The sequence below is a fragment of the Salmo salar genome, chromosome ssa20 (assembly GCF_905237065.1).
Source record: "Salmo salar chromosome ssa20, Ssal_v3.1, whole genome shotgun sequence".
NCBI classification, from domain to species: Eukaryota; Metazoa; Chordata; class Actinopteri; order Salmoniformes; family Salmonidae; genus Salmo; species Salmo salar.
This window is the reverse complement of record NC_059461.1, coordinates 82,896,312-82,911,649: the sequence shown is the minus strand read 5'-3', so window position 1 is coordinate 82,911,649 and position 15,338 is coordinate 82,896,312. Positions and strand designations below refer to the sequence as shown.

Sequence of the window (15,338 nt, the reverse complement as noted above, 5' to 3'; positions counted from 1 at the left end):
TACTTTTTTGCCCCACTGTGTGGGCGAATGATCTATCTATAAAGTTCCCAGCCGCGCCTGAATCGACGAGCACCTTATGCTGGGAATGCGGGGAAAACTCAGAAAAAGTGACAGACAATCATATGAGCAACAGAGGGCTCTGGGTGAGAATGGTGCAGGCTCACCTGGGGTGATGCCAGAGCGCACTGCCTGCTGCCTCGATCCCCAGAGGAACCAACCCGGCACCGACCGGCAGTGTGACCTCTGCGGCCACAGATGGTGCACGAGCTGGAACCCCCTCCGTTCTCTCTGCGCACCGCCCCTCCCAGTTCCATGGGTATCGGAGAGGGGGTGCGGAAGGTTGGAACCACCAGACCCTGATCTGAGCATCCCCGGGTAGCCAGCAGGTTGTCCAGCCAGGTGGACAGGCCCATCAGCCTCTCAAACGTGAGGGTGGTGTCTCTGCACGCCAACTCCCGACGGACGTCCTTGCACAGACTGCAACGGTAGTGGTCGATCAGGGCCCTGTCGTTCCATCCCGTGCCGGCAGCCAGGGTCCTAAACTCCAGGGAAAACTCCTGGGTGCTCCTTGTCTCCTGCCTCAGATGGAAGAGGCGCTCACCCACCACTCTACCCTCGAGCGAGTGGTTGAAGACTCCCCGGAAACGGCGGGTGAACTCCTCAAACTGGTCCAACGCCACATCTCCCTGTCTCCACACGGCGTTGGCCCACTCCAGGGCTTTCCCGGTGAGGCACGAGATGAGGGCGGACACCCTCTCACGGCCCGACGGAGCCGGGTGGACGGTGGCCAGGTATAGGTGCAGTTGTAGAAGGAACCCCTGGCAGTTCTCAGCCTTCCCATCATATTCCTGGGGCAGGGAGAGACAGACGAATCCCACTGGGACCAGGATGAAGAGGGGCGCTCAGTAGAGACCCCGGTTGTGCTGGTGGAGGCGCTGGAAGAACTCCCTGTCTCTCCCAGCGGTCCATTGTCTGGACAACGCGGTCCATGGCGGTGCCAAGATGTTGGAGCATTGCTACGTGCTCCCAGACACGCTCCTCCACCCCTATACCTGAGGTACCTGCTCCTGCTGACTCCATAGTATTGGTCCGTAATTCTGTAATGCGATGCTACTGGCGGCAGAGAAGTCAGGCGCAGGAGAGCGGAAACTGATTTACAACAGTTGTGTTTAATAACCTGTGGTGGATGAATCAGAATTAGTTGGGTAACATAGATAATTAAGATGTTTTATTTGCATAATATGCTTATGTGAGATAATTGTCATTAGAATGTATCCCTTTGGACTCTGGTGTCTTTCAGTTGCACGTTTCCCTTAGCTGGGGCTCAGTCACTTGGGGCCCAGAGAGGGGAGAGGTCAGGCTTGTCTTTTACATGTCCCTGGTGCTATGCAGAATATCAGAAAGGGAAGAGGACATAATGGAACATTGTGTCCATATGTGTGTGTGTTTTACTGAGGATGGGCCTCTATGAGAGAGCACTGACAGAGGAGATTTACGATGTATTTTGATAATAACGCCTAAAGAGCATTCCAGAGGATATGAGCTAATGGTTCTGTTCTATACCGTACCAGGGAGGGACTGTTCCTGTTTGGAGTAGGAGGACCAGACACTGGTCTATACAATGAACACTGTTGATACAGCAGTTGCTGTCTGTTATGTATTATAGATATCTTTCATACAAAACTTAACCTTTGTGAACTGTTCCTAAGATCTGTGGTTCGTCATGTACGTTGAAGGGGTGCATATTGGCTATAAAAGCTCTTTGTACTTTTGTGTAGTCACTTTTCAATGGTTCATTAGAGATAGCGCATCATTGAAAGTCAAGTGCTTTTGCAAAACTCTTAATTATTAAAGATGTAGTTTAAGTATAACTCTGACTGGTGTGTGAAGTTTGTAACTCTCCTCATTTGGTAATGCAGAAATTAGCCACCACAAACCATAAACCACCGTCAACAGAATAATACAATAAATGGGTCAAACAAAACCCCATAAATACCAGCATACCGTGCACAAGCACTACAACAAACAATTACGGACAAGGACATGGGGGGGAACAGAGGGTTAAATACACAACATGTAATTGATGGAATTGGAACCAGGTGTGAGGGAAGACCAGACAAAACCAATGGAAAATGAAAAGTGGATCGGCGATGTCTAGAAGGTCAGTGACGCCGAACTCCGCCCGAACAAAGAAAGGGACCAACTTCGGCGGAAGTCGTGACAGCAGATATTCTCAAGCTCTGTAAGGTTGGATGGGGAGTGTCACTGCACAGCTATTTTCAGGTCTCTCCAGAGATGTCAAATCAAATTGTATTTGTCACATGGGCCTTCCTCTGACACCGCCTAGTATATAGGTCCTGGATGGCAGGAAGCTTGGTCCCAGTGATGTACTGGGCTGTACGCATTACCCTCTGTAGCGCCTTACTGTCAGATGCCAAGCAGTTGCCATACCAGGCGCTGATGCAACCGGTCAGGATGCTCTCGATGGTGCAGCTGTAGACATTTTTGAGAATCTGGGGACCCATGCCAAATCTTTTCAGTCTCCTGAGGGTGCAAAGGTTTTGTTGTGCCCTCTTCACGACTATCTTGGTTTCTTTGGACCATGATAGTTTGTTGGTGATGTGGACACCAAGGAACTTGAAACTCTCTACCCGCTCCACTACAGCCCCGTCGATGTGAATGGGGGCGTGTTCAGCCCTCCTTTTCCTGTAGTCCATGCATACCTCCATTTTGATGACAAAGAAACAGACAAATTCGCCATGGTATCCGACGTATAAATATAATGACTGCTGTCATATCGACACTTATATTCATTATGTCATTATTGCTTTTGTGCTGATTTTAATTATTTATCAAGCACACTTGGCGCTTATAAGGATGTTTAGACTATTGATGATTTTATCATTTGACTGCGCATCTTGCTGATCGTGCATCTTGGTGGTTGGTGTATTTTGGTGTATTTGTTTTATTTTGGCGTTATAAAAAGAAGCTGTTACCGTGTTCCAACACATACATTTTTTGTTTCATAGTTGTAACAAAGGCACCTCAAATAGAAATTGATTGAACACTTGAATATTTGTGTTTTTTGTGAGTTTTGATTTTACATATAGCCTACAGTAACATAAACTAAGGAAAATGCTATTGTGTTATGTGAAATAAAATAAGATTCGTATTCTAATATTACCTTAGACCTTCATAAACACAACCAAATGATTATTTTTGCGATAGCATATATGAAATGTATTAATTACACTTTTAGAATGTTGCAGTCAGAATGACTGTTCATTAGCTTGAAGGGGGGTCCCTTGAGGCCCAGTAGTTTTTGTGTTTTAAAGAAAATGGCAAAAATCACATTCACAATTTAACATTTTTAAGAAAATAAAATGGATCTGATTTGGTTCGTGATGCTTTATGCGAGAAACAAGCTGTAAAGTCCCCGGGAAAGACGTAACGCCGATGCACATGGGGATATGATTGTTTCATTTCTTTGACATTCAGATGCTGAGCTACAACCTTCTATAGCCGAGGAGACAAACAATGTACTTTGCTTGGGAAGTAATCTAATTCTGTCACTATCAACTGATTAAGCTATTCTCTTTCTGTTCAATAGAAGATCTTTAAACCCAGACAGCTTTTAGGGAAACACTCATTGTAGCAGTCTCCTGTGGTTCACTCCCTTAGTGTGTTTGGTGAAAAGTGTGTTGCTATTGCTAACAACCTGTGTTAGTGGATGGTATGTTGCTAATGCTAACAACCTGTGTTAGTGGATGGTGTGTTGCTAATGCTAATGCTATCATGTTGTTAATACTAATGCTTGCAACCTGTATGGGTAGACGGCGTGTCGCTTATACTAACTACCTGTGTTAGTGGATGGTGTGTAGCTCATGCTAATGCTAGCAGTGCAGCTGACTGCTGATAAGCTCTCTTCGTACTTCTTACCCAATATGAAGGTGATAAGATAAGCCAGGGGCCCCAAAGCCCAGATGAGACCTTGAGAGGGAGAGTAGACAGCCTCTGCAGTGCCCATGATGTAGCCCCCTCCAACCCACGTCGCTATGACAACAGATACACAGTCGTGAGCACAAAGAGCACAAACATGCACACACCTCTCAATGAACAACACATTCCTGGAAAACGCATATCAGTCACAGTGTAATAATGTCCAGTATTACTGTTTACTCTAAGGTATAACACACTGTTACATCTTCCCTGACATCTCCAGGCTGAAGCACTGTTTCTGTTACCCCCCACACACACACACACACACACACACACACACACACACACACACACACACACACACACACACACACACACACACACACACACACACACACACACACACACACACACACACACACACACACACACACACACACACACACACAGGACTCACCTGTCATAGTGAAAACCCCCACCAAAACGTTGATATTGCGTCCTCCTATCATGGTGACTTCACTCTTGCTGCCTACACATTTCTCCTCCTCCTTCTTGGACTTCCTGGAGGCCCAGATCCCTATGGCCAGGATCAGGACATAGAAGACCACCACCGCCACCAGGCCACCAACATCCAGAGCCATCCTGAGTCTATCACACACACATCAAGATATAAGACTTCCACCAGAATCCAGAGCAACGTCAACAACATGCATGTAGCCAACACGCACACGAGGGGAAGAGAGCACAGGAGAGGAGAGTTTGTGTTCTGTCTCTAACTCTCTGTCTGTCCCTCTCCTTGCCCCAATCTAGACTTTTACACAAACTCTCAAAACAACTACTTCAAGGTCTCAGAGCGAGTGACATCACCAATTGAAAGCCTACTAGTCTAGCGCACACCGCTAACTAGCTAGACAGGTTACACTCACCCCCCTTTGACCTCGTCCTTGTCCACAGCAAACCCAGCAGCTGGGCAGAACCCAACTGAGTGATCGAGGTACGGCACCAATGTAACAGTATTGCTTCCGTCCCTCTCCTTGCCCCAACCTATGCTCGAACCAGGGACCCTTTGAACATATCAACAACTGCGTCAGAGCATCGTTACCTATTGCTCCTGTCAATGCTCCTGTTGGGCAAGAATTATGGAGCCAGATTTTCCTCTCTTCCCCCCCCAATTCGTTTTATGACCGGTCGTAAAAACTCTGCAGTATTGAGAGTGGAATGTGTGACTGTGGAACACACAGAGAGACTTGTCCAAACTTGAACATAAAACGGTTTAACCTGTTAGGGCTAGGGGGCAGTATTGACACGGCCGGATAAAAAACGTACCCGATTTAATCTGGTTACTACTCCTGCCCAGTAACTAGAATATGCATATAATTATTGGCTTTGGATAGAACACACCCTAAAGTTTCTAAAACTGTTTGAATGGTGTCTGTGAGTATAACAGAACTCATATGGCAGGCCAAAACCTGAGAAGATTCCATGCAGGAAGTGGCCTGTCTGACAAGTTGTGTTTCATCTTGGCTCTTTTTATTGAAGACTGAGGATCTTTGCAATAACGTGACACTTCCTACGGCTCCCATAGGCTCTCAGAGCCCGGGAAAAAGCTGAACGATATCGAGGCAGCCTCTGGCTGAAACACTTTATCGCGTTTGGCAAGTGGCCGATCAGAGTACTATGGGCTTAGGCGCGTGCCCGAGTCGACCCCATGCTTTATTTTCTTTCGTCTGTTTACCTAAACGCAGATTCCCGGTCGGAATATTATCGTTTTTTTATGAGAAAAATTGCATAAAAATTGATTTTAAACAGCGGTTGACATGCTTCGAAGTACGGTAATGGAATATTTAGACATTTTTTGTCACGAATTGCGCCATGCTCGTCACCCTTATTTACCCTTTCGGATAGTGTCTTGAACGCATGAACAAAACGCCGCTATTTGGATATAACGATGGATTATTTTGGACCAAACCAACATTTGTTATTGAAGTAGAAGTCCTGGGAGTGCATTCTGACGAAGACAGCAAAGGTAATAACATTTTTCTTATAGTAAATCTGACTTCGGTGAGTGCTAAACTTGCTGGGTGTCTAAATAGCTAGCCCTGTGATGCCGAGCTATCTACTGAGAATATTGCAAAATGTGCTTTCACCGAAAAGCTATTTTAAAATCGGACATATCGAGTGCATAGAGGAGTTCTGTATCTATAATTCTTAAAATAATTGTTATGCTTTTTGTGAACGTTTATCGTGAGTAATTTAGTAAATTCACCGGCAGTGTTCGGTGGGAATGCTAGTCACATGCTAGTCACATGCTAATGTAAAAAGCTGGTTTTTGATATAAATATGAACTTGATTGAACAAAACATACATGTATTGTATAACATAATGTCCTAGGGTTGTCATCTGATGAAGATCATCAAAGGTTAGTACTACATTTAGCTGTGGTTTGGGTTTATGTGACATTATATGCTAGCTTGAAAAATGGGTGTCTGATTATTTCTGGCTGGGTACTCTGCTGACATAATCTAATGTTTTGCTTTCGTTGTAAAGCCTTTTTGAAATCGGACAGTGTGGTTAGATTAACGAGAGTCTTGTCTTTAAAATGGTGTAAAATAGTCATATGTTTGAAAAATTGAAGTTTTTGCATTTTTGAGGAATTTGAATAACGCGCCACGGGATTACACTGGCTGTTGAGTAGGTGGGACGCAAGCGAAATGGCTACTACTCTATAGACCTGAGAGCATGGAGTTGTAGCTACATGTTAACCTGTTAGGGCTAGGGGGCAGTATTTGCACGGCTGGATAAAAAAATGTACCCGATTTAATCTGGTTACTAATCCTACCCAGTAACTAGAATATGCATATACTTATTATATATGGATAGAAAACACTCTAAAGTTTCTAAAACTGTTTGAATGGTGTCTGTGAGTATAACAGAACTCATTTGGCAGGCAAAACCCTGAGGAATTTTCTGACAGGAAGTGGGTACCTGATGTGTTGTATTACCTTTAAACCTATGCCATTGAAAAACACAGGGGCTGAGGAATATTTTGGCACTTCCTATTGCTTCCACTAGATGTCACCAGCCTTTACAAAGTGTTTTGAGTCTTCTGGAGGGAGATCTGACCGAACAAGAGCCATGGAACGATGATGGCCCATTAGACACCTGGCGCGCGAGTTCATGTTGGGTACCCTCGTTCCAATACGTTATAAAAGAGAATGCATTCGTCCACCTTGAATATTATTCATGTTCTGGTTAAAAAAGGCCCTAATGATTTATGCTATACAACGTTTGACATGTTTGAACGAACGGAAATATATTTTTTCCCCTCGTTCATGAAGTGAAGTCTGGCGGGCTTAGATCATGTGCTAACAAGACGGAGATTTTTGGACATAAATTATGAGCTTTTTTGAACAAAACTACATTCGTTATGGACCTGTGATACCTGGAAGTGACATCTGATGAAGAGAATCAAAGGTAATGGATTATTTACATAGTATTTTCGATTTTAGATCTCCCCAACATGACGGCTTGTCTGTATCGCAACGCGTATTTTTCTGGGCGCAGTGCTCAGATTATTGCAAAGTGTGATTTCCCAGTAAGGTTATTTTTAAATCTGGCAAGTTGATTGCGTTCAAGAGATGTAAATCTATAATTCTTTAAATGACAATATAATATTTTACCAATGTTTTCTAATTTTAATTATTTAATTTGTGTTGCTGACTTGACTGCCGGTTATTGGAGGGAAACGATTTCCTCAACATCAATGCCATAGTAAAACGCTGTTTTTGGATATAAATATGAACTTGATAGAACTAAAAATGCATGCATTGTCTAACATAATGTCCTAGGAGTGTCATCTGATGGAGATTGTAAAAGGTTAGTGCATCATTTTAGCTGGTTTTATGGTTTTGGTGACCCTGTCTTTGAATTGACAAAACATTACACACAACTCTTGTAAATGTACTGTCCTAACATACTCTAAATTTATGCTTTCGCCGTAAAACCTTTTTGAAATCGTAAAACGTGGTTAGATTAAGGAGATGTTTATCTTTCAAAGGGTGTAAAATAGTTGTATGTTTGAAAAATTTGAATTTTGACATTTATTTGTATTCAAATTTGCCGCTCTTGAAATGCACCTGCTGTTGATGGAGTGCACCACGGGTGGGACGCTTGCGTCCCACCTAGCCCATAGAGGTTAAAAAGGTTGGCAAATTACATACAGACCAGAGGACGTGAGGATGCAGTCCCCACACATGAAATGGTTAAGAAAACTACAAGACTACACATTCACAGTCTGCAACTGTATATGTTAAATAGTCTAGTAAACTCGACCGAAGACGGGAGGAGAACACTTCCCTATCGAACGACCGAATGGTACTCTGAAAGATCCATTCTGGAGAACACTTCCCTATCAAACGACCGAATGGTACTCTGAAAGATCCATTCTGGAGAACACTTCCCTATCGAACGATGGTACTCTGAAAGATCCATTCTGGAGGACACTTCCCTATCCAATGACCCAATGGTTCTCTGAAAGATCCATTCTGGAGAACACTTCCCTATCGAACGACTGAATGGTACTCTGAAAGATCCATTCTGGAGAACATTTCCCTATCGAATGACTATTGGTACATCTGACGTACCCTTTATAACAGAGCTACAACTACGAAAGACTTTGATCTCTGGTGGACAAACCAGAGACTTTCTGTCGACTGATTCTCCAGCAGATGGACTGGCGATTTCAACAGAGAGAAAACAAGAAAATAAATATAAATATATAAATTGCAATTCCTTTCGTATGAGCGGCTGTTCATTTACAAAGTATTAGCATTTCAATGAGCCTAGTTATCAACTGTATGTAGTGGGTCCCATTCTGTCTTGCCTGCTCTTTATCTGTCCCCACACCTTTCCATTGTACACCAAGCCGTCATATGGGTTTATTTCACTAGGGACCTTTCATGGCATTGTGTTAGTAACCAATAACCAACTGTTTGTGTTTATGTAATTCTGTGTGATCATTTAGTTAGTAAATAAATAATTAAGCCAATTTGTATATCGAAGATTCATCATTTATGCTAGGGTTCGTGCAGATATCCAAGAATTTTGTGACATTCAGAATAAGACTGATAGAAGGTAAACAATTCATTAATGATTGATTGATGACTGAAATGTAAGAGATATATTTATATCTAAGAGTTCATTCAGAAAACGGTAACTCGTTAAATACATTTTTCCGTGGTGTCCCAAGATTACTACTTAATTAATTGTTACATGGGTAATTTAATCATCGTAATAATTAAACATAGTTAATCGATTTGATAAAACAATCGTCATAACATTAATGATAGTCCAAAGACATGACACTCCACAAAACCACACCCCTTGAAGAGCAAGTGAAACAACTACTTTAAGGCCTCTGTGCGAGTGACTTTACCGATTGAAACGCTACTATCGCGCACTGCTACCTAGCTACATGGACATCATCCCCCATGCAGCCTCAGCACCACAACTTTTGGTTTATGCATTCACTATTATACATTCATCATCATACCCAATTACCATGACTAGCAACTGTGAGAGAAAAAATTGGTATTTCCCCCGACTTGTTTGATATTAATAGTTAGCAATTAATACTTAACGAATAGGAAGACATTTCTGTCCTGCTAGTGTGTGTGTTTGTATGGTCTCCACAATTCCCTGCAGCTAATCTGGGCGTATGGTCACCAGAGAAGGCTTGAGCTGACAAATGAGTTGAAGACTGCATTATATAGACAAGAATGTGTTTTACTAGGGATAGCTTAGGTGTAGAACAATCCCTCATTGTCTCAAAATCATTCTTGCATCTGGGAAACTAAGCCAGGGTGGGGTTAAGACAACAACCCACGTGCAGATAACAACAGGATGAACCCAGAGTGGCTTATGATGCTCCTTAGTCTGCATGAGGGGGGTTTGAACCAACCATGGCTTAGCATTGTTAGTGTCAGCTATATATAGTTCTCTGCATTTGTGTAAAGGTTAGGTTACTCTGTCCAACACTCAAGGGTGTGGGGTCAACCAGCCTCATTATTGCAATAATTCATCGATATTAAATAAAGATGATTGTTTGAAGAAATGACAAAGTCTCTCTCACTTGATTCGAATATTCCACGACACAACACATCAAATGAATTATCATCATAATCGTGATCATGTCGGTACAAAAAGTAGCCCACATAACATGATGCTGTTGATGTGGTGATAATGACTTCTCACGGTCTCCAACAAGGCCTCTGGTCCAATGAGGCTTCCTGCACTGCGAGCTATCCAAACACAAGGGACATCATTTTACACAAACTCTCAAAACCTTCAGCTTTAAAAATAGGATGGAGACTATGTGGCTAAGAGACTGTAGCCTGTGGAAGAATGTTCAATAGAATAAGTTTACTGTTCCTTAACAGAATAGAGACAGAATAGAGACAGCCTGGCTAAATCAACCTCAAGGTAGCCAGATGCACTACTTGCGGATAGCCTAAACAACGGGTTGTATGTCTTCCAATAAGGCCAACAACAGAGATGTCGAATGGTTTTTGACCTACCAACAAAAAACATCTTATTTTACTCCCCTCAACTGTCAGTGACCCGTGAGAGCACATACAGTTGTAGTCAGATGTTTACATACACCTTAGCCACATACATTTAAACTCAGTTTTTCACAATTCCTGACATTTAATCCTAGTAAAAATTCCCTGTTAATTTCACATCTGTTTATTATCTGTTTCACTTGCTTTGGCAATGTAAACATATGTTCCCCCATGCCAATAAAGCCCTTTGAATTGATTTGAAATAGAGCGAGAGGAGGGGGAGAGAGAGAAATAAACCCACCCTGACTCCTGCTCTCGGTAGATGTGACCCGTCTCGCTCAGTCAGAAGCGTTTACGGCGCTCGCGCTACAAATCAAAGCGATGTCAGGCGGGTCTATTCTTCCAGCATGATCACTGTATGGCTCTGAAACTTTGTATGATATTCCTCGGAAGGCGACAGTGTGTGTGAGTGAGTGAGTGTGCAGTGCGAGCTCGTGGGAGAAGAGAAATAAAGAAACATAGCTGTGTATGTGTGTGACTCGTGCACACCCCTTGCATGGGTCACACACATACATCTCACTTCTAATGGAATTTTCCACTCCACAGATGCATGAAGTCGCGGGTATTTTGTGTAGAGCACAAGTCACCCTGGGAACCAAACACGCACGGTGGGGTGAGTTTACAGATAGTTTACAATAAGTAAAATCAAATCAAACGTTATCGGTCGCATACACATGTTTAGCAGATGTTATTGCGGGTGTAGCGAAATGCTTGTATTCCTAGATCCAACAGTGCAGTAGTATCTAACAATTCACACTTTGACCTCCTCCTTGTCCACAGCAAACCCAGCAGCTGGGCAGAACCCAACTGAGTGATCCGGGTACGGCACCAATGTAACAGTATTGCTTCCGTCCCTCTCCTTGCCCCAACCTATGCTGGAACCAGGGACCCTTTGAACATATCAACAACTGCGTCAGAGCATCGTTACCTATTGCTCCTGTCAATGCTCCTGTTGGGCAAGAATTATGGAGCCAGATTTTCCTCTCTTCCCCCCCCAATTCATTTTATGACCGGTCGTAAAAACTCTGCAGTATTGAGAGTGGAATGTGTGACTGTGGAACACACAGAGAGACTTGTCCAAACTTGAACATAAAACGGTTTAATAATGAAACAATATTTCTGTATTCCAACCAGTTGGAATGGTCCGTGGGCACTTAAAGAACAATCCTGTTGAATTTGTTAAAGATGTGCAATGTAACTAAGGACAGTAGAACAACATAACTGTATATCTGAATGTGTATAATTCTCAGTGATCAGCTTCACATCCAAATGTTGGGGAACTGATATGATTAAATATGAGACTATTTGTGAGAAGATGTGATGTTAGCCTTCTAAATGAGAGAACTGTTTTTCATATGAAGTCTTAACCAAGTCAGTGGCCAAGCCCATGTGAGCACAGACATTACGACGAAAGGAGGGAACGCCCCTTTTCCCCCGAATGCTTGAATAGCACTCATGACAAAATGTACATTTAGACAAGAAATCGCAGGGACGGGAGTCCTCACGATGAAATGGCTACTACTCTATAGACCCGAGAGCATGGAGTTGTAGCTACATGTTAAAAAGGTTGGCAAATTAAATACAGACCAGAGGACGTGAGGATGCAGTCCCCATGCATGAAATGGTTAAGAAAACTACAAGACTACACATTCACAGTCTGCAGCTGTATATGTTAAATAGTCCGGAGTGTGTATATAGCACAAAATACAACATTGATGAGAAAGTTGTGACACCTGTACACTGAGCGGGAAATTTATATTTATATTTATATATAAATATATAAATATAAATATATATATATATATATATATTTTTATAAATATATATATTTATATATATTTATATTTATTGACCCCCTCTCTATATATTTATATATATATATTTATATTTATATATATAAATATATTTATATATTTTTATATATATTTATATATTTATATATTTTTATATATATAAATATATATATTTTTTATATATATTTATATATTTTTATATATATTTATTTATATATATATATATATATATATATAAATATATATTTATATATATCTATATTTTTATATATATAAATATATATTTATATATATCTATATTTTTATATATATATATATATATTTATATATATCTATATTTTTATATATATAAATATATATTTATATATATCTATATTTTTATATATATATATTTTTTTATATATATATATATTTTTATATATATATATATATATTTTTTATATATATATATATATATATATATATATATACATACAGTGAGGGAAAAAAGTATTTGATCCCCTGCTGATTTTGTACGCTTGCCAACTGACAAAGAAATGATCAGTCTATAATTGTAATGGTAGGTTTATCTGAACAGTGAGAGACAGAATAAGAACAAAAAAATCCTGAAAAACGCATGTAAAAAATGTTACGAATTGATTTGCATTTTAATGAGGGAAATAAGTATTTGACCCCCTCTCAATCAGAAAGATTTCTGAATCCCAGGTGTCTTTTATACAGGTAACGAGCTGAGATTAGGAGCACACTCTTAAAGGGAGTGCTCCTAATCTCAGTTTGTTACCTGTATAAAAGACACCTGCCCACAGAAGCAATCAATCAGATTCCAAACTCTCCACCATGGCCAAGATCAAAGAGCTCTCCAAGGATGTCAGGGACAAGATTGTAGACCTACACAAGGCTGGAATGTGCTACAAGACCATCGCCAAGCAGCTTGGTGAGAAGGTGACAACAGTTGGTGCGATTATTTGCAAATGGAAAAAACACAAAAGAACTGTCAATCTCCCTCGGCCTGGGGCTCCATGCAAGATCTCACCTCGTGGAGTTGCAAGTCCATACCCGCCCAACTCCAAGTGGAGTTGCAGTCCATACCCGCCCTGCTGATAAGGGTGGGTCGCTTGTAGACATGGATACATCAGTCCATACCCGCCCTGCTGATAAGGGTGGGTCGCTTGTAGACATGGATACATCAGTCCTTACCCGCCCTGCTGATAAGGGTGGGTCGCTGGTAGACATGGATACATCAGTCCATACCCGCCCTGCTGATAAGGGTGGGTCGGTGGTAGACATGGATACATCAGTCCTTACCCGCCCTGCTGATAAGGGTGGGTCGGTGGTAGACATGGATACATCAGTCCATACCCTCCCTGCTGATAAAGGTGGGTCGCTGGTAGACATGGATACATCAGTCCATACCCGCCCTGCTGATAAAGGTGGGTCGGTGGTAGACATGGATACATCAGTCCATACCCGCCCTGCTGATAAAGGTGGGTCGGTGGTAGACATGGATACATCAGTCCATACCCGCCCTGCTGATAAAGGTGGGTCGGTGGTAGACATGGATACATCAGTCCTTACCCACCCTGCTGATAAAGGTGGGTCGGTGGTAGACATGGATAGGACGGTTTATGCAAATGAGTGTCAGACAACTTATTGACAACGCATTTTACCAGAAACTCAGAAGTGACCCCACTTCCCCATTTCAGAACACGATCTTTACTGTCCTAGATGGGTATTAAAGTTCTGGTCAGATAACCAAAAATTAACACCGTTTTTGGCTATTCAACACCCTAAAATTGCTACTTTCTATACTTTGCCGAAATTACACAAGAATGTTACAAAACCTCCAGGGCGCCCTATTGTACCAGGCAGGGACAGACTGGGAATGAAAAATGGCCCTGGATTTGTTGACTCAGACCCGCCCACCAAAACCCCCCCAGCGATACACCACAACCCACGCCACACTTTATGTAAACAAGATTACCGAACAATATTTATTACAATAACTTTAGTAAAATAGATGTAAAATAGAACAAGGGGAACATGTTGCTCTTAAGAGGAGGCTGGCTAGAAAGAGCACATATTGGCACAATGGCACTGGCAGCAAGGTGGCAAGAATCTCTGGAACCATCTGACCAGATAAATAAATAATACAGGAGGAAATGTGTTGGTGAAAAGACTGGTGAGTAGGCAAGTCATAGAATAAAATAAACATATCTCCTACCTCCTTAAATTAGCAATTTCTGCCGCAGCTCACTTCTCTCAGCAATGCCATTTATAACCAGGTCACTGTCCAGGGACATTAAAACATCTCACTCAGTAGCCATGAGTAGAAAAGCCTCCAGGTGCTGTTGAGAGAGTGCTCCTGAGCCTACTGATGAATTTCAGAGTAGAGAAGCTCGCTCGCAAGCTACCTGGGTTACTGACAGGGTAAGTAGGAACTTGTACGCAAGGCCCAGGATGTGGTATGCGTCCGTCAATAGGTTGTACAGACTAAGAATACGGTAGCAACACACTGGACAGTCCTTGCAAGATGAACCGCTCTTGTTCACCATCTCCACCTTGTCTTAATTCCCTTCAGGTCCATGATCCTCCATCGTCCTGGTTGTGTATTCTTCAAATCACAATTTCTTTAACCTTGTCCACTGTTCTGCCAGACTCATGAGCTCACTCTGTAAATTGGCCACTGTTGCTCTGCCGTCAAATTTGATCAAACATTTGCTTAGTTCTTGAAGGGCTCTGTGGAAGACCACTGGCACTGGATGTCATCTGACTAAAGGTTTTAGGGTCCAGAAGAACCATGTCAGCATACAAAGTGCCATTACTCAGAAATCGCAGATGGACGCTATCTATACCTATATCCAGAATTTGATTATGGACACTAATCCTGTATGCACTCTCTGCCCCAGTAAATGTCTCATATTGTGCCATCTCTCCAGGCATAGTTTTCTTCTTTCTAGACCTTTTCATTGGCAGTCTCTAACTCCAG

General features: G+C 42.1%; 1 protein-coding gene and 1 long non-coding RNA gene across 5 annotated transcripts in view; one reads left to right on the top strand and one right to left on the bottom strand.

The window, feature by feature from the left end:
- Nucleotides 1–11,015, bottom strand: part of LOC106593875 (high-affinity choline transporter 1) — a 29,145-nt gene extending 18,130 nt beyond the window's left edge. For 2 of the 4 annotated variants that reach the window (XM_045704017.1, XM_045704020.1), the window contains exons 1-4: nt 10,801–11,012; nt 4,866–5,003; nt 4,397–4,587; nt 3,940–4,053 (exon numbers count right to left, since the gene is read on the bottom strand). In XM_045704017.1, coding sequence (XP_045559973.1) covers nt 3,940–4,053; nt 4,397–4,580 — 298 coding nt within the window. In that variant the 5' untranslated portion in view covers nt 4,581–4,587; nt 4,866–5,003; nt 10,801–11,012. Of the gene's footprint in view, nt 1–3,939; nt 4,054–4,396; nt 4,588–4,865; nt 5,195–10,800 lie in introns of those variants that run through there. The other 2 variants (XM_045704018.1, XM_045704019.1) reach the window with 2 other exon arrangements.
- On the top strand, nt 10,944–11,870 carry LOC123729294 (uncharacterized). Its single transcript, XR_006761031.1, has 2 exons — nt 10,944–11,172; nt 11,340–11,870. It is a non-coding gene; the product is annotated as an uncharacterized lncRNA (long non-coding RNA).
- Nucleotides 11,871–15,338: the final 3,468 nt, after the last annotated feature.